We start from the raw sequence: 19,626 nt of genomic DNA, 5'->3' as shown, positions 1-19,626 counted from the left end.
AAGTAAGCATGACACAGAAATGTAACTGATTTTAAATATTTTCATCTTTAATTCACTAACTTAGGTGTCACATTATGCTGTATTACAGTAATATAAATATGCTATCATCATGTGGCTGTGACACAAAGGTGTGTTTTCTAAAGTAGAACATCATTCATCTCCAACAGAGCAGGCCTCATTGCTGCTAATGTTTAGGAAGGGGAAAAAAATATAATTTGCACTAAAATTTATGACATCATTGTTTGCTTAATCTGTGTATCTTAAGCAGCTTCAAAGTACCCAATTTTAAGTGTGATGGTCATGACTCATGAATAATTTTGGCCTTGATAAAATTCTAATCTGGCACGGATGGAGACACCAAAGTTAAAAGAAAGACCTAGGATTCAAAGAGAACAAACAATGAATCACTATCATCCCAAAACTGAAATCTGGCTTTGAGACAAAAGAATCAGTTTGTTTTTTTTTAGGGAAGTCATAAATATCATGACCCATAAGCAAACATAAATCTAAATAAGTGATCCATTTTTCAAAACATAAACTTGGAAGAGGACTTTAAAAAGATAAAGTAACTAAATATATACAACAGACACAAACAACGACAACAAAAAGAATTGAAAATATTCTGTGTAGGCAAAGATATTGTAGTAAAGTAAACTTTAATGGTTTAAAAGAGCCTCACATCTGGCATTTGATATTAACTGGCTAGTTTCAAGGAATTGAGTGAGAGGAAATGACTGTCCCTTTTACGGATTATAGGACTCCAATCACAGGATTCATGGCAGCTCTGTGGTCACTTCAGTTAAAAGAAAGTCAAGGATATTTTCTTAAAGATTTTCGTCTGATTAAATTTGCCAAATTTACCCACTCTTTGTTTGGTGGAATGGATGGTGGACATTGGGGGAAAGAGAAGATCATGTTTAAGTGTATGCGAAGAAAAGAGAAATACACTATTTTCTTGAAGAAAGGTTATAAGGCGTTAGCAGCACAAGGTATTTACTTTTGCCATTTCAGAGAAAGGCGTTAAGGCTTTGAACACTAGCTGGCTGAGAAAGAGATAAGCAGTCAGTTTCCTATATTCCCAGCTAGCTCCCAGGAGGGAGGAAGTGGGTCTGTCTCCAAGTGGCACCCATCATATATGCAAGAATCTTCTCCAACAACCACAACGTCAAAGTATGCTTTTTTTGGTGGCTGGGGGAGGGGGCATTTTTCATTGTATCCAAGTATTTTAGCAAGTTGGAGGCAAAAGTATTATCAATTTCATGAACATTCCTCTACACATAAAAGGATATTAAATAAACGATGTTATTTTAATCTTGTTTCTGACTTTCGAAAATAAACATAGCACTTCTATTTAGAAAAAGAAATTAGTGTGAGAATGAGAAATTACTGTGAAGAAAATCACTTTACATTAAAATTTAAACTTGAAAATAATAACACCTAAATATAAAGCTTAATTTTATATAATTATATACAGTTTAATCTTGAAAAAAAAAGAAAATGACTTAAAGATCATACTAGTATCTGCATATAGATTTGTATGGATAATGTACATGGGTATGTATAGATTTGTATAGAGAGTGTATTATCAAATTCTTTTTTATCTATACATTGGCTGAATATCTATTTACTGTTCAGCCCTTGGTTCCAGATTCAGTCAGGAAAAAATTCTCTGTTTAGAAATATGGTATCTGATAAACATTCCTAAAATATTCCCACTAACATATGTATTGGAATCCTAAGGAAGTAAATACTTTAAGATGTTACTGAATAAAAAATACGTTGTTAGCTCTTGAAAAGCAAAAAACTGTGCCTGCCACTTATTTTGAATTTCTTCTTCCTTTCAATTCCAAGGTGATCCCCACCCTCAACCCCATTCCCCACCATCACCACAAGGGTTCAGTAGCAAGAACTTTGTAGTGATTACTGACTGCCTGGCAAACCTGCAAAAAGAATCATCACACAAAATCAACCATTGCGAGCAAATTAGGGCATTCAAGTAAACCAGACTCACCCTAGAAGACGGAAAGTATCTACTCCACGATTCATCTCAATGACAGCACAGACTTTGCTGGTTGCCATTATAGAAGAATTCCCCAGCAAAGCAGTGCAATCACATTTTTCTAAACAAATCTACACAAGATTAACTCCTAAACAAATCTACACAAGTTTAACTCCTGCCCATAACATTCTACCATTACATTTTCTTAATACTGTATTCAGTGAAAGTATATTTTCATCTCTTAGATATCCTGGGATGATTGCACTATGAATTTAGAATGCATATTTATATTTCTCCTGTGTCAATTAATAATATAAAGACATAAGATGTTTACACATTAAAGTAGCAGCATCAGCCTGTTCCATTAATAGAGACTTAAACTTGAAAGCACTTAAGCTTGGAAGTATTCAGGATGAGTTCATGTGAGATTATATGGCATTATAAAAATTCTGTGTATACCAAAGTCCTTTTCTCCCAATGACATAAGCATGTCAAGGAGGACAATCACCCTTTATTTCTTGACTTGATGATCTAATAGCCAGGGTTGTCACCCTCAAGGATAGACACAAATCAAATCACACTGGAGAGGTGAAAACATATCATAAGCAGAACTACAATACACAACCTCCCTATACTTAGTGATTAAACACACAAGATTTCCTCCAACTGTCTCAAAATCAAGATTATATCTGGCTTCCATATTTTAGGAACCAGGAATATTGATGGGAAGCTTACAATAAAAAATATGTAATCAATGAGGTAGAAGGTGCTAAAGAATCACTCTGAAGAATATCACAATTACTTCATATGCCTAGGACACAGTATTCATTTATGTCTCTGGTATTTTTCTGATGATGAAGACTATCTATTTAACGAAAATGGACAGAATACTTACTATGTGCCAGTCATGGTTTTAATGAATATAAATGTTCTTTATTTCTCCAAATAAACTTACGAGATAGGCATTAATTATTGTTTTCACTTTACATATAAGGAAACACAGAGAAGTAAAGTAACTTGCCCCAGGTCACACAGGTGGTAAGTACCAGAGGCAGGATGTGAAATCACATAGCTAGAATGTAAATACTGAAACTCACATTCCAGAGCCTTTGCTCTTCTCTACTGCGCTGCATGTCTATCTAAACAGTTATATCATTGAAGCAAGTGACAGTTATATGAGTGAAACAAAAAGAAATATTCTAGGAATTATCAGAGGAAGTGTAACGCAAAGTGCATGGGTTCTGCAATCAGAAAAAGAGCTAGCTTTGATTCTAGCCTTCACCATTTATAAGTGTATGCATTACTATTGCATAAAAGGTGGAAAAATAGTAATTTGGGGACCAAGTTTTAAGGTAAAATGAATTACAATATAAATGATTAATTAAAAATCTTTACAAGTACAGAAATTGCAAAATGTATCTTTTTGATCTACTCCAAACTATTTGTCTTCTCCCCACCTGTCCAAACAAGGACAACGTTGAAGGTGAACTTGTTGTGAAGTCAGCCTCTTAAACTCTGAAGCATTGTTATTGACACAAAGCTGCACATCTGCCAACTTCCTCTTTCAGTATATCAGGTATCTTTGAGTTTAAGTAAATTTTCTGCCACACTAAAAAACACTTAAAACAGGAGCTATGAAGTAATTACACTATTTACTTGATAGTTCATTTCTGCCCCCTCTTGCTAGTCTTACTGTTAGTGAGAATACTTGTAAGTATATTTTAAAAAGAAGGGATTGCTAGGACATTTTAGAGTTATCTCTGTTTTCTCTTAATTGCCAGCTGACCTACAATTAAGTGTATAAACTATGGAGAATCTAATCTCATATGCTGTAATTTTTTTCTATATTCTCTTTTAATGGATTGTCTAAAAACATTTAGCTAGGCAAATACATGAGCCTCGGTTAGCTGTTTGAAGAATCATTAAGAGGTGAGTGTGGTGAATGTGCGTGTGTATCTAAGCATGACCTCTGTTTACACTGCTTGCTCTGTTTGGAATGTGGCTGTAATAGCAAAGATGTCTGTTATTAATATATGTTATAAATGTTTCCAGATAGTACCATGATGGGTGTTTACATAAGTCAGAAGTAGTCATCACTGTCATCATCAGAAATCAGGACCATATAAAGGAGATCAACAACCATACATGGGTGGCCAAAGGATGAGAAGAGCACAGTCACTGCCAGCCGCTCCAAGGAAGCCTGCAGCTGCAAATGGCTTCAGGGAAGCTTTGACTAGCTTCCTATACCCTTGTTTTTAGACACATCTGCACAAGGATACTGGACTAAGCTCCTTCAAACCCCATTTTCGGCATATCACTGAAGAATCTTCAGCAGCTCCTGCCACTTTCAACCCAAACTCAAACTTCGGTCATTAGTTTCCTACACTCTCCATAACATTCCTTCTGTTTTCCTTAAAGCTCTGCTCCCAGTTCCCCAAACTCCCCTGACTACATTGACATTACTACCTCTAGACTTTGCTCTCATACTTCAACATCCAAAACAGTCCTTCCTCCCTTGTTTCTGTGACCAGTAGCTGCTCGTTTTTCACAGGTGACCTTATACCAGTTCACCTTTCCCACACCTGCTCATTCAACCTCTAGAAGCCTAGCCAACAACTTCTGGTAAATAGGGGGACTGTCTTACAAAATCTCTTATACTGTTGGTATTTATAGGTTAACTCATTTCTGGTATTTTAGTGAATAAGTTTCTTGTTTCTCAAAAAACACAACATGCTTAGTATACACAGGAATCACTCATGCTACATTTGTTTGTTGTTGTTGTTGCATCATTACTGCATTGTAATTTCCTTCCTAGAACTGAAGGTAGCACTAGTAAGAATTAATTAAAATGCCCTTGAAGGGAAGTTGATTTAAATATGAGAATTTGTAGTAAAAGGTACATAAACCTGAAACTAATGGGTAAGGTCGAGTTAGTTAGCAGTATCCACAAGGCCTCCCTCTCTAGTCCCTCGATTTCCCTTCTAGGTGGTTATTGAGGCAGTCTGGTGACGAAGGATGACCTTTAGAAAAGAACAACTCTACAGTCCAGTCTCTTACCATAGCCCCTGGGACTGCATGAACTTCAGATCCCAGAAGTTTTCAGGAAACCCAGTGCATATACATTTTAATACTCATTCTCCACCCCCAGCAGCATCTCATAAATAAATACATTACTCTTTCTTCAGTGAGGTTTAGAAATAGTCAAACTTAGAGGATAAAGACTTTAAATAGCTTTATATCAGATCAGATCAGGGTTATAGCACCAAATAATTTATGAAAATAAGCTTTTGAATTTAGGATTGCAGAAAAGGAATCATAAATCTCTTTTAACACTGGAAAGCCACTAGGATACTATCAGCAGAAGGGAACAGTAAGAATCCACCAGCGAAATGTATTTTTAGGCAGATATTTGATTGATTCTGTGATGGATTCCCAATAAAGCAAAATGAATAATAATCTCTTCTCTCTACAATAAACTACAAACCCTGAAAAAAAGTAAATCAACTGAGTATAGGAACCAAATTATTTCTGTGAGTAAATTTTGGAAGAAAAAAATTACACAGACAAATATAAAATATTTACAGTAATTTTTAGAATTACATTATAAATCAAATGAACTATCATCTCATTGTTTAAAGCTCTCTGCTATATCTTTTCTTTTAATGTAAAAACTCATACCTTAATTTACAATTTATACAAATCTGAAGGAACAAAAATGTTTTTTGCAATAAAACGTAGGCCTCTGTCTTATTTATAGAGTGCATATCTATCAGGATTACTGTAACTGGTAAAAAGTGAAACAACATAGGCTTGGAAGTTGGTAGAGGTGTGATGCCTCTGCCAACTAAAGTCCGTTCTTTTCAAATCCAATTATTTGTGAAAGGTCATTTGGCATAGGTATGATCACAGTCTTTCACTGAAGTTATATTAGTGCAACTCATAAAAACTGTTTAATTATTGTCAGGGAATCCTGTTAGGTCTCTGGTTATGCAGCCATCATTACAACACTAGTGTGGATTAGGCCATTTATGACCTATCCTTAGTCAGAGGGGCATCATGTGGTAAACCCTGGAAGAAAATCCAAGTTTATTTCAAGATTGTCCTATTGTGGCGAATTGGGACATAAATAAACGTAGCAAGGGGCCCTCACTACAGAGTAATTGTACTCTCTGTCTTCTTGCACTCTGCTACAACTTATAGGAAAAAAGGAGTACTGCTCAGGGTCTTTAGGAAACCCTGAAGGCTCAAACTTATTATCACATTTCACTAAAAGGTGTACTATGCTGTAAAAATTTAAAAAGAAGAATTTTCAAAGAAAACAGCTGTATTCTTGCATCTGGTTAAGTCATTTGAGTCTTAGGTTCATTACCTTTAATGAAATATAATAAACATCCGTCTCATGGAGGTGTAATGAAAAAGAAAATAAAGTTAACTTATAAAGTGCTTAGCACGATACATGGCACACTTAGCACTCAGGATGTCGCAGATATAACCTAATTATAATGGAAATACATTCTCTCAATATACAGAGGTATGCATGGTATCTAGAGGATGATCTGAATTTGTAAAGATCCTTTCGTTGCCAGAGGTGACCATGCTAGGGGCAAAGGAAACTCTCATTCCTCTCATACCAGCTCTTATGTCCCAAAATATCCATGTGAGAACTGGGAAACAGCACTCCAGGTTGGATCAATGCTGAGAACAGGAAGTCAAAAGACCCCTCTCTGGAGCCCCATGTCAAGAAAGAACTCTCCCAAATCCAACACCCTCCATCTTCTTCAGATCAGCTTAGAAGAGCATTGTATGCCACTGATACTAGTAACAAACTGCTTTCTATAAAGCAATTTTGATGATAACTGTCTCAAGAACAAATAGCTGCCGATTGGGTGTTCACAGTTCAGAAGGAAGAACACAAAGAAGTAGAAACCAAAATGAAACATGAATTGAGCTTTTTATGTCCAAAGCCATAAATCCCCAGCATCATTCAGTGTGGTGTCAGAAATTTCTAAAAAGACAGGAGGGTGACGAAGCACCTAATCATATCCTCCAAAGGAAATTAACACAACAGCTATAGAGTCACCATTAAAGCATCAGATACATCGGAAAAGGGAACAAGAATCCAATCCTTCAGTTAAAAATCTCTGCCCTCTTCAGAAGGGGCTCTTACGGAGTCAAATGCTGAGCCTCTAACATGAATTGATAACAGAGTGATGTAAAGAGAGGAAGATCGTTCAAAGATTTTCACTTTTACAAACATTTCACATTTCCCTAATAGTGAATCTCCCTTCTAAAGATTGATGGTTGGTTGTTGCAAAAAAGTATGGGAATTTGAAGTACATCAGAGAAATGCCCTAGGTACTACAACAAGAAGCACAGATGATGCTGCAAGTCAATGGCTAAATATTACAGCCACATTTATGGCCTCTTTTACTTGAAGAAAATTTACCTTTTCATTTCTAATGCAGGGTAATGGGAAATTCATACTGTTAATTTTCCTTTAGGAATTGTAATAATAATTGTCAAATGCTTAAATACTTTCAGTACATTATACAGCTTAAATCCTGTTGATCCTAGACAATTATTTTCTTTTAATGGGATGTAAATTTGTAAAGCTTAATTTGCTTCTCTAAAGATTCCTAAGTTTAGTAAAATCTTGAAGTGATTTAGTAAATAATGCCTTCATCATCCATGTCATTCATCCATGAAAACCAGCCTCTTCTCTTCTCTGAAATGCCCGAATCCTACAAGTAGAACCAACATTGTCCTATGATTAAAATACTGATGCCAAGATTAATTTCTCCCACTCCCTTATCTTTCATATTAATCAGTTATTCTTGACTCACAGCATGATGGTCAAATTCCTTAAACCGGCTCAGGCCACAAACCATGGGACCCCATCCGTCTTTACAAATTGATTCTTACTTAAGAGCCTTCACTGTCACCCTACAGAATCCCTCATCTCCAATCAAACAGTTCTATTTGCCTTCTCACCTTTTCTCCCTCAGGGATCCCTGAGCTTGATGAAGTCATCTGCTGGAAATTCTCATCCAAGTTACAACTCAAGTTCTGCCTTATGTCAAGGCATCCAGACCAACGAGGTCTCACAGAGGACTCTTGGTCAAATTTGCTTATGTCTCGTAAGATGCCCCACACTTAACAGATTAACTTGCGAACTCAACAATTATATAACAAAGATGACAAAACCAACAAAGTTAGTCATTGTTATATACCATCGATCAGTGTGTCTAACGCTATCATTGTGCATGAGAATGACTTAGAATGTTAGTTAAAAATGTATATTCCTAGACCCGAGCCTAGAGATATGATTGATATCAAGTAAGAAAACAAAACAAAACAAAATAAAACAAAACAAAACAAAACAACACAACAATTAAAAACCTCTAGAGAATTCTGGTGCCTTTAGCACACAGATGGTATTTGGAAAACATCACCACTGATTAATTTGAAACAATAAGCAAAAACCAAACACATACAAAAGTATGCCAAATTATAAAAGATGGTGAAAGAAAATCTGGCATGTTGCAAACTAGTTGCCATTATTAGGAAGCTTTTTGTGCTAGTCACCAAAAACCACATGTGCTTTAATTATGTTAATTAAAAATAGCTATTCTCATTAAGGTGAGTAATGTTAATATTAAGCTAATTTACTTCTTTTGCATTTAAATTGTACATGTAGAAATATTTGAAGTTATCTGTGTAAAACAGAAAATAAGATAAGTTATATTTGTTTATTCAATAATATTTAATCTTTTAGATTATTTAATTGACACAAGATTGTAAATCTTTAAGCTTTCTTTTGTTGAGTTCAATCTTTAACAAAGGCCTTTGCCATGTAAGATATGCTCTGCTTTCATTTATTTCTCTAAAAACATGAAGATCTAGGTATTTATACTCCAGTCCAACCTACTTTATGGAATGGAAGTTCTGTTAGTATATTTCATGATATAAAGTAATTCTTCCTTTTTGTTGTTGTTCTTGTAAACCAACTTTTCTCATAAAATCAAAGTCCTCAACTCCAACCAACCAGAGTAAACTCTATCTCATTTCCTGTTGGCAAATGATTATAGTTAGCAATTTAGTGCTTTTCCTAGGTTTTGCAGTTTTCTTTAGTTTGATGATAATTTTAAATTTTTCCTCTTTTTTCCCATCATGCTCAGTTAATTTTAATTATATGATAGAGAATACTTTGCTTACCTTACTTTTCTGCTGTTGACTTGCTTGCACTAACATCCTTCTGAGAAACACTTCAGGATTTTTTAGTAAGTCATACAACCACAGATAATTAGAAAGAGGACCCTAATAAATTCAAATATAAGTTGAGGAATAAGGCGATCTTGATTCCCTTTGTGATTTTACTTTCAATTTTTTGTATAGCTTTGGGGGTGGGGTGAAGTATTGGATGGCTAACCTTGGTTCATAGCTTGTGTGCTGTTTTGTATTTTTTAAATATTAAAAAAGACTTCCTAAGTTCAAATTATCAAAAATTTGCATTTATTAGGGATTATGCATATTTAGCACCTTTTTTTTTTACCTTCTGAATACTCTTCTTAGAGTTTACCTAATTCAGAGAAAATTAGCCATCAGCTCCTCTCTAGAGTTTACATCTAAAGGAGGCCCTTGTTTAGGCCACTAGGGAGAGACATGGAGTCTTTCAACCATGTCTCTTGGCAGTGCCATGGCAAGGACATAGCAGTTTCACTGAGGGCATTAATGACACATGCCCTGTCAAACCTCTACCCAACCACCAGGGAACACTTTAGTGCAGGAATAATACACTGCCTTGTGGTCTATGAAACTCGAAAAGACTAAAAGTGATGTTTCATCACATGAAAAGGAATTTGTATAACACATACAGAATATCGACCCATATTCACCATACAGAACACAAAAGATGGTTAAATATGAAAAGCAAATAAAAAAGGCATAAAGATTTTCATGGCAAAGGGAAAATGTGATTATCTTACCAATAAAGACAATTTTGAAAATTAAAAATATATTTTCTCTTCAAACTGTACGCCTACCCATAGCACACATATATAAACACAGATGCATGTGCACACACGAGCACTGCGTTCAGGACAGATGCAGCAGTGAGTGACCCATACAAGCTCTTAACTTATCAGGAAAGGTTTCTCATTTTACCTCCTATTTCGCACTCTCTTCCTGTAAATCAAAGTGAGTTATCATAGGCAATACTTTTAATAGTTTGACTTTGCAGAAACGAAGTGAATAGATATGGTGAAATCCAAGGCATTGAAATTACAGGAAGTGTCAGTGGGTCTCATGCTACATTTCTGTGGCATTTAAGGACAGGAAGACTTTCTCATGACAAGAGTTACACTTTTGTAAATATCTGCATTAAAAATTATTTTACAAATCACATAATGCACTCTGTTCTGCAATTTAACATACGTCTTTACTCAATAGGTTTTTTTCCTTGACACCTGTATCGAATTACATATTCTGATTTTTAAAATATTTTCCCCAAATTTAGAGACAAAAGTAGTTTGGTTTTTAAAAATTAGTCTTCTCAATCTTAAAACTTATTTCAAAATATAACTGGGAAGGGAATTTAATTTTTACACATTCAGTATATGTTAATCAATAAAGTGAACTCTAAGTTGACAACTTCCCTTCTTGCCATCAGTTCAAATAAAGCGTTGCAGTCCAGTTCCAGGAAGGGAAACACAAGTGTTTGAAGGGAGACTTCTTTGAAGGGAGACTTCCCATAGTATGTCGAATATGAAACTTCCTCAGGAGCTCAAAAACTCTAAGAGACCTAGTATCCACCCTTATGTCATATCTGAACTTTTTAGGTAAATATACATTCTTTAGAGGAGCATGTAAGAAGCAGGCACAAATACGTTAGTCTTTGGAAATCAGAATGTCTCAAAAGTGTCTTGACAACGTTTTTAGACGAAGTTAAAAGACCGCTTATTAAAAAAAAAAAAAAAATTCACCTTTTTTTTTACGACCAGATTTTAGAAATGCAAAGTTTATGAAGTTGTAAAGTCACTCCTGATTGTGATCTACACAAAATTCTGTGGCATCTCAAGTTTGACCAACTTTCTCATGTGATTCTGAAGTCTTAAGTCCTCCAGCCCGGTTACTAAATTCCTTTACGTTTTTCTCAAGTTGCGCACAGCGCCTGGCGCTCCGCAAAATGGGACACTCCAGGAAAATACGCCTGGGGCTGGCTGGTCTTAACAGTCCCAGAGCTGTGTGACTCCCACCAACCTGCGGGAGAAGAGCCTCCGGACCGGAGTGAACTCCAGCTCCCCAGAGCCGCGCTCCTGCACAGACAGGTTCAAGACCCGTTAGGCGCGCCGCGGGGATTGCTCTCAAATACGTTACGTGATCTCTGTCACTAGCCACCTCCACCGGCCCTTCAGTCCTACTATTTTTTAGTAACAACTTTCCGTGAAAAAAGAGAGAGAGAGAGAAAAGTTATCTCCTAGGAAGCGTGCACTCCGCTCAGAAATTTTGTATCCAACGTACACAAGGTGACACCCGAACACACACTGCTCAGCGAGGTTCTGAATCCTCGGCGGCCCGAACCCCGCGGTCCCCTCACAGCCCAGCCCGAAACGTGCAGCCCGCACCCACCTTGGCCTCGCCCGCGTCCGGCTCCGCGTCCGAGGAGAAGCCGAGTTCCGACTCGAAGGCAGCGGCGGCGGCGGGCGCCTCGCGCGGACCCGGGAGCAGCGCGGCGGCCAGCAGGGAACACGCCAGAGAGAAGCCGCGCAGCCAGTGCATGGTGGAAGGACCGGGAGCGCGGCGGCCGGTCCCTGGCGCGGCGGGGCTGGGCGCGCGGGCGCCCGGCGCGGCTGCTCCCTGCTCGCCCTCTCCCAGCAGAGCCCCGCGCTGACCCCCGAGGGCGAGCCGCAGGCGGCGGGAGCGCGTCCGGGGCTCGGCGTTCCCGACGTCGCACGTCGCTGTCCCAGCCAGTGCCGGCGGGAGGCGACGGGGTCAGGTACAAGACTCACAGGAAACCGGACATCCGAGCTCCCTGCACTCGGGGCCAGCGAGGTGAGGCCGGGGCGAGGGCGGACGGCTCCTCGGTCCGCGTTTCTGCTTTTGCTTTTCGGGAAGAGGGGGGCAAAGCCGAAACACCCCGCGATGTTCGGCCCCTCCAACCCCCCAGGGCCCGCGTCCCCTCCTCCCCGCCCTTCCCCGAAGTAGAGCGAGCCGGGCGGCCGCGGCGGCGGGCGGCGGGGCCGGGGAGCGCGGCGGCAGCAGCGCGGCGGGCGCAGGGCAGGGCATGGCTGATGCGCCCTCTGCCTGCGCTTATGTGAGAGAAAGGGCCGAGGGAGGGCGCGTGCCGGGCCGTGCTGCCCTCCCCTTCGCTTTCCCTCGGAAGCACGCTCCCTCGAGCTCCCTGCGCCCTTGCCTCCTCCCTGGCGCCCCACCTTCCACCCACTCCTGTCTCTTCCATCCCTTCCCCCTCCCGCGGCCCGCGGCCGGAGCAGCAAGTTCAGTCCCGGGGCTGGCGGTCCACGGTCCCAGCTTTGAGAAGACGTGACCACGCTGGGCAAGAGTGGCAGGGGGCGAAAGTAGGATTACAGGGGAGGAGGGAGCTACCCTTTGTCTTCCGCAGCCCCGGGCGCCTGTCCGACTCCCGCACGCCTGGCGCTCAACGCCTCGCTCAAGATTTGGAAAACGCCCGGGAGTGCTCAACGGTCCAAGACCAAGTCATCATAATGGCGGAGACCCCGGCGGGACCTTAGAATCAGCTGCGGCTGATTAACTTAATGTTGGTCTGTTAACTTAATGTTGCCGGGTGAAGCAAGAACTACAGAAGTCCTCAGAGTGCATTGCGGGCTATTGGGATGAATGCTAATGATCCCTTGAGGATCTCAAACTTCTGGCAGATGGAGAAGAATAGGCAGAATCTTCATGGACAGTAAAAAGACAGTGTCAGTAGTGTCAGTGTCTGCAAGAAGTTGGGTTTAAAAGAGAAAGTAGCTGATAAAGAGAGACATGTGTTCAACATATTGTAGGAAGTGACATCTGCAGAAAAGTGACTGCATTTCCCCATGGGAAAATCACCCAGGAGTTGTGCTGGTGTTGATTGACCTGGCGTGGTCTCCCTCCTGGGCGCAGAGTGAACAGGTTGCAGACCACCAGGCTTGCGAGGCGTGGGGGGTGATTTCCAACAGTGTACAGATATGAAAAGTCTCCCCTAGACTCCTGAGTTACTTTTAGACACGCAGATCATAAAATCTTAGATGGAGAGAGATTATCTGATTCAACTCTACAAGTTCTGAACTCCCTTCACCAACCATTTATTTGTTTAAATATTTTCAGAGACAGGGAGCTCTCTGCTCCTGTGGCTTCCCATTCTCTTTTTGATGGCCAGGGTTACTGAATTTCCTTCCATTGCTTTTGACTTCTGGACTTCACACAAGCAATCTAACTTCCATGTGTGAGTTCTTCAAATATTTTGAAAATATCTGTTATGTTCTCCCTATGCTTACTTTCCTCCCAGAGAAATATTCTTTTTTAAATGACAGCTCCAAATTCTCTCATCAACCATAATCTAATTTTTCCATGTTCTTCATTTAGCATACTACTCACAACATGACTCAGTACTTAAAGTGTTCCAACAAGCATGAAGAAAGGGTCTTCCTTGTCCAGACATTCTGCATTTGTTGAAGCGGCCTCAGATCAAGTTTATTTTCTGGCAGCCAAATCACAGTGTTGACTCACATTACACTTAAATTCAACTAAATTCCTCAAGAACTTTTCATGTGCACTGCTGTTTAGTCACATTTACATTACCCTACATTTGTGAACTTGGTTTAGTGTGCCCAAGATTTGAGCTTGACATTTATCTTTATTAAATCTATCCTCTCAGAGTCAGTCCATAATCACAGCTTGTTGAAATGTTTTGGGATGCCGATGCCGTCAGTGTATTACTCCTCCTGCTGTCTAACTGATATATGCATATTTGATCAGTTTGCCATATTTGTCTTCAGATACTGTGAAAAGCTGTTAAAAGGAAAGAGCTAAGGACAGACTGGGATAAGATTTAAGTAGAAGCTGGAGCTTCTTTTTAACTATTTCTTGTTTCAGTGTTTCTTAACTTTGATTTCATTTGGAATACCAAAAGGAGATTTCAAGGTATTAAGAAGTACAAATTGGAAGTTTCCAAATAGTCATAGGGATATAAAGTACAGCATAGACAATATAGTCAATAATATTGTAATAACTATGTATGGTGCCATGTGGGTACTAGACTTATGGGGGCGGGAGGATCACTTAGTAAATTTTATAAATGTCTAACCACTATGCTATACACCTGACACTACTAATATAATATTGAATGTCAACTGTAATTACACACACATACACGAACACACATGCCTTAGCGCACCATCAGAAATTCTAGTTTAATTGGTTTGAGGTAAGATACGGACGTCAGGATCCTTTGGGGCCTAGCATAGTGTAAAGACTGCAAAATCATTAAGATCAAAATATATAAAAAATATATCATATTAATTGTGTTACTTTATTTGAAATACAGTAGTAAGCACATATAGACTTTTTTCTTCCTCTCTCAAAAATGTTATCTTTCTACTGCTGTTATTTAAAATGAAGAAATGCTGGCAAAAAGCGAACATGACTTAGTTAAAAGGTAGACCACTTATGTCAATGTGATTTAGTTGTTCCTTCTAGGAAACTTTACCCTAGGAAAGATAAATTAAAAACTAGTAATTAAATCTACTGTTTGCCTCAGGAAATGCCCACAAATCAATATATTGAAAACAATGCTCTCGCTCTGGCAAAAAGCCTGCTTCTCAATAACAGCTTACCTATCAAGACCCTCAATTACCTGTATCAACCAGTCTTAAACTCCTAGACCATGAACTTTACCCAATCTTACCAATCCCCCACGTTGAAAGACTTCTGATTTAATACCCCTGAGACACTGCTGTAACTCTCCAAATGGTGTTCTCCCTTATTGCAGTGAGTGCTACTAAATGAAACTTTTGTTTTTTAAAAGGTTTTTTGGTGATATTTTGGGGATTCAATGACCTGCCAGTCCCACTGTTAACCAACTGCTATCTCTCCTGCTGCCGAAGCCAGGACCCTCAGTTCAGAAACAGGAGGAACCACTAAGGCCTACAGTAATGGGGTAAGTCTTATATTAGATCTCAGTTCCAATTTCTTTTTATCAAGCTACCAAATGCTAAGTGTATTTTGTCCCCTAAGATTTCCTTTTAGGGATCTTCGGATTACTTGATCAGATTTGAAAATAAGTATGCCTGGTGGAAAGCTGCCTTGTTACTAGCAACATTGTTTTTTGTCACTATTTTTTTTTTTATTTTCTATTGGTAGTTGATAGCAGGAAGCTCATGTACAACCCTTACATTTTCCAAGAACTTCAGATTTTTCAGATTTGCCATTGGAGACTGCCTAGCCATTAGGTTGGGGAGCCCAAGGACATAAGGTGAATAAACCACTGATTTGACTATCATCTGACTTTCATGTGTTTCTCTCAGACTAAACCCAAATGTGTGTCTCCTGCAAGCTAGATTCCTGCCTCTTACATTTATTTACACACTAATACATGTGAATCTCTTTCTAAATGATGTAATTTTACCAACGATAGTTTGGAATTTCAGTGGCCATTTTTGGAAACTTTTCATAAGAACAGAATTGTTCATTGGAGAAGTGTCTTAGAATGGAAAAAGAGTAAAATTGTGAACATTCAATGATCTGTGTTTTTTTAAATAATTTTTTTATTTTTTAATTATAGTTGGCACACAATATTATATTAGTTTCAGATATACTACATAGTAATTAGACATTTATATAACTTACATATGATCATTCTGATAAATCTAGTACCCATCTGACACCATACAGAATTAATACAATATTATTGGCTATATTCCTTACGCTATAGTTTACATCCCCATGACTATTTTGTAACTACCAATTTGTTCTTTTTAATCCCTTCCCTCATTTCAGCCAACCCCCTCCCATCTGGCAACCATCAAATTGTTCTCTATATCTATGAGTTTGTTTCTATTATATTTGTTAATTTTGTTTTTTAGATTACACATGTAAGTGAAATCATATGGCATTTGTTTTTCTCTGACTTACTCCACTAAGTGCAATAACCTCTAGGTCCACTTATGCTGCAGCAGATGGCAAGATTTCATTCTTTTTTAATAGCTGAGTTATATTCCATTGTATATATGTACCACATCTTCTTTATCCATTCATCCATTGATGGACAGCCAGGTTGCCTCCATATCTTATCTATTGTAAATAACTCTGCAATGAACATATGGATTCAGATGTCCCTTCAAAGTAGTGTTTTGGGTATCTTTGGATAAATACCCTGAAGTGAGATAACTGGATCCTTCTTTGTCTCTTGTTATAGCCTTTGTTTTAAAGTCTGTTTTGTCTTGTAAAGTATTGCTACCCCAGCTTTTTGTTTGTTTTCACTTTCATGAAATATCTTTTTCCATTTCTTTACTATCAGTGTGTGTGCGCGTCTTTTGATTGGAAGTCAGTCTCATGTAGGCAGGGTCTTGTTTTCTGTCCATTCAGCCACCCTATCTTTCGATTGGAGCATTTAATCCATTTACATTTAAAGTAATTGCTGATAAATATATAGTTATTACCATTTTCTTATTTATATATTTGATCTTTTTTCCCTTTTTAATTCTTCTTAAGGGAGTTTCTCCAACATTACCGGTAATACTGGCTTGGTGATGATGAACTCTTTTACCTTTTTCTTGCCTGGGAAGCTCTTTATCTGTTCTTCAATTCTAAATGATAGCTTTGCCAGTAGAGTAACCTTGGTTGTAGGTCCTCACTTTTTATCACTTTGAATATTTTCTGCCAGTCCCTTCTGGCCTGCAGTTTCTGTTGAGACATCAGCTGACAGTCTTACGGAAGCTCTCTTATAGGTAATTAAGTGCTTTTCTTTTGCTGCTTTTAATATTCTCCCTTTGTCTTTAACCTTTGATATTTTAACAATAATGAGTCTTAGTGTGGCCCTCTTTAGATTCATCTTGTTTGAAACTCTCTAGCTCCTGGGCATGTATGTCTATTTCCTTTGAAGTTTTCTGTCATTATTTCTTCGAATAGGTTTTCAATTTCTTGCTCTCTCTCCTCTTTCTGGTACTCTTATGATTGGAATGTTGGTATGCTTGATGTTGTCTCAGAAGCCCCTTAAACTATCCTCATTTATTTGGTGGGGGGGGGATTCTTTTTTCTTGTTGCTTTTCTGATTGGGTATTTTCTGCTGCCCTATCTTCTAAATTGTCGATTTGATCCTCTGCTTCATCTAATCTATTGTTGATTTCTCTTAAGGTATCCATTTCAGTTATTCTTTATTTCTGACTGGTTCTTTTTTATGTTTTCTATCTCCATTTTTATGTTTCCTATTTCTTTGTTAAAATTCCCTCTAAGTTTATAAACTCTTCCTCTAAGTTCATTGAGCATCCTTATAACCAGTGTTTTGAACTCTGCATCTGGCAGATTGTCTCCATTTTGTTTAGTTCTTTTTCCGGAGCTTTGTTCTCTTCGTTCATTTGGGACATGTTTCTTCATCTTTCCATTTTGGCTGCCTCTCTGTGTTTGCTTCTATGTATTAGGTAGGGCTACTGTATCTCCCAGTCTTAGCAGAGTGGTCTTACATAGCAGGTATCCTATGGGGCCCAGTGACGCAGTTGCCCTGGTCACCTGAGTCTGATGATCCAGGTATGTGCCTTGTATGGGTCGTATGTGCCCTCCAGTTGCAATTGATCCTTGGTTGCTGTTTGCACATCAATGGGAGAGATTAACCCTCGGACTGATTGGTTGTAAGGACTGGCCAGTGACTCTAGTGAAGGAGATGTTGTGCAGGGGCCGACCCTACAGAGCATGATTTGTTTTAGCAGGGCTCTGATACCTGCCTAGTCTGCTCTTTGGGTGTGTTGTCCTTGGATGTGGCCCCTGGTGGTGCTCAGGCTCAGTCGTATGTCCTATCTCAGCCACCTGGCATGAGCCACCAAGCAATCCGCAGATGGCTAACACCTGTGCTAGGCTTTGATGTGTGTAGGAGAGGCTAAGGTGTAAACTGAGGCCAGATACTCAGCAAGAGGTATGGGGCACACAGAGATCAGATGCTGCTTGTTTGTGTTTTGTGAACCTTTGAGAGGTTTTAGGAGAGTCCGAAGCATGAGCCAAGACAGGCCATTTGTATGGAAAAGCCACTGGAAGAAGTATGGGTGGGCCCACAAGATGGGTGGGGTAGAGTCTCAGGGAATTATAGGGTGGGGCTGATGGTGTTAGCTAGATTGATGGAGACTTAGATGTGGTGGCTGCCTGTGTCACCTGATGGGAATGAGAAGGGCTCAACAAAGGAACAATGGATTCTGCCAGCACTTCTAGGGTAAAGCTGCCCCTCCAGCCCTTGCCCTGAAGCCAGACAATTTTGTTACTCTTGATATGTCCCTGGTGCCTTTCAAACTTCTACTCTGGTGCTGGAACTCAGAGTGAGTGAGTCTGCCAGCAAGGAAGTCTGTGCGTGGACCCTTTAAGAGGAGTTCCTGGGACTTCAGCAGCCCTCCATCTCTCTCAGCCATAATTCCACTGATTTTCACAGCCAGAAGTTTTGAGGACTTCTCTTCCCAGCACTGGAACCCTGGGCTGGAAAGTCTGGTTTGGGGCTGAGACCCTTGCTCCTCAGGAGGGACCTCCACAGCCAAAATATCCCTCCCGATTTTTAACCGCCGCATGCCAGTGTGGGACCAGCCTATTCTGCATTTCCACCCCTCCTGCCGATCTTGAAGTGGCTTCTTCTGCATGTCCTTAGTTGTAGGACTTTACAGCTAGACTTTAGGCGATTTTCTCTGATGGTTGTTCTGTAGTTTGGTTGTAATTTTCATGTGGTCATGAGAGAAGACAAGCAAAGCTTGCCTACTCTGCTTTCTTGACCAGAAAAATCAATATTTTTTTGATTGATATGAGATAGCTTGTGAGAGAATTTCATTTTCCATAATTGCCTCTCTAAATATTCTGCGGAATAGGCAAATAAAAAACGCGAAAGAGGCTATTTCTCTTTTATATCTGCCCACATCACAACTTGAACCTAAAAACTTTTATCTTCCTATTCTTCTTCTTCCATTCTGTGTTCCTCTATTATCTCTACTCCAACATTCTTTCTAACTTCCCTTTCCTTCTAGCCAGCCAGAAACTGAAAGCCTAACTTGCTCTGAAAGTTAACCAAATCAGAAGAAGACCCTTATGGTGGATCTTAAACCCTGATCGTGGTCTGAACTGAGAGTATTTTTAAAAGACTTTCCAAAGCCTATGTAGAACAGAAATTTAGAAAGTGATTTGCACTTCAAACCCTTGATGAATAAAACTAAAGGGAAAAAAAGGATGTGGGAAATCAATAGAGCTGCATGAATTGTGTATCAAGCATTTAATTTTCCATTGACCCTTTAACTCCCAAAGAATCTTACTGAGGAATATTCTTTGTGACACAACACCTATGTTGGGGTGTGAAAAGAGTTATTGAAAAACATCACATGAGTATAATCTCTGTCACCTTCAAAATGATTGCTTGGTGTCACCAGAAGCCTTCAAGTGGAACCTTA

General features: G+C 39.2%; 1 protein-coding gene across 1 annotated transcript in view; it reads right to left on the bottom strand.

The window, feature by feature from the left end:
* VEGFC (vascular endothelial growth factor C) overlaps positions 1-12,249 on the bottom strand; it is a 104,028-nt gene extending 91,779 nt beyond the window's left edge. Inside the window, exon 1 of the mRNA XM_011371477.2 lies at positions 11,627-12,249. Coding sequence (XP_011369779.1) covers positions 11,627-11,776 — 150 coding nt within the window. The 5' untranslated portion in view covers positions 11,777-12,249. The remainder of the gene's footprint in view (positions 1-11,626) is intronic.
* Positions 12,250-19,626: the final 7,377 nt, after the last annotated feature.

This window comes from Pteropus vampyrus, unplaced genomic scaffold, assembly GCF_000151845.1.
Source record: "Pteropus vampyrus isolate Shadow unplaced genomic scaffold, Pvam_2.0 Scaffold8, whole genome shotgun sequence".
Lineage (NCBI taxonomy): Eukaryota > Metazoa > Chordata > Mammalia > Chiroptera > Pteropodidae > Pteropus > Pteropus vampyrus.
Note: the sequence above shows the minus strand (reverse complement) of the source record. Positions and strands in the feature narration are given on the sequence as shown.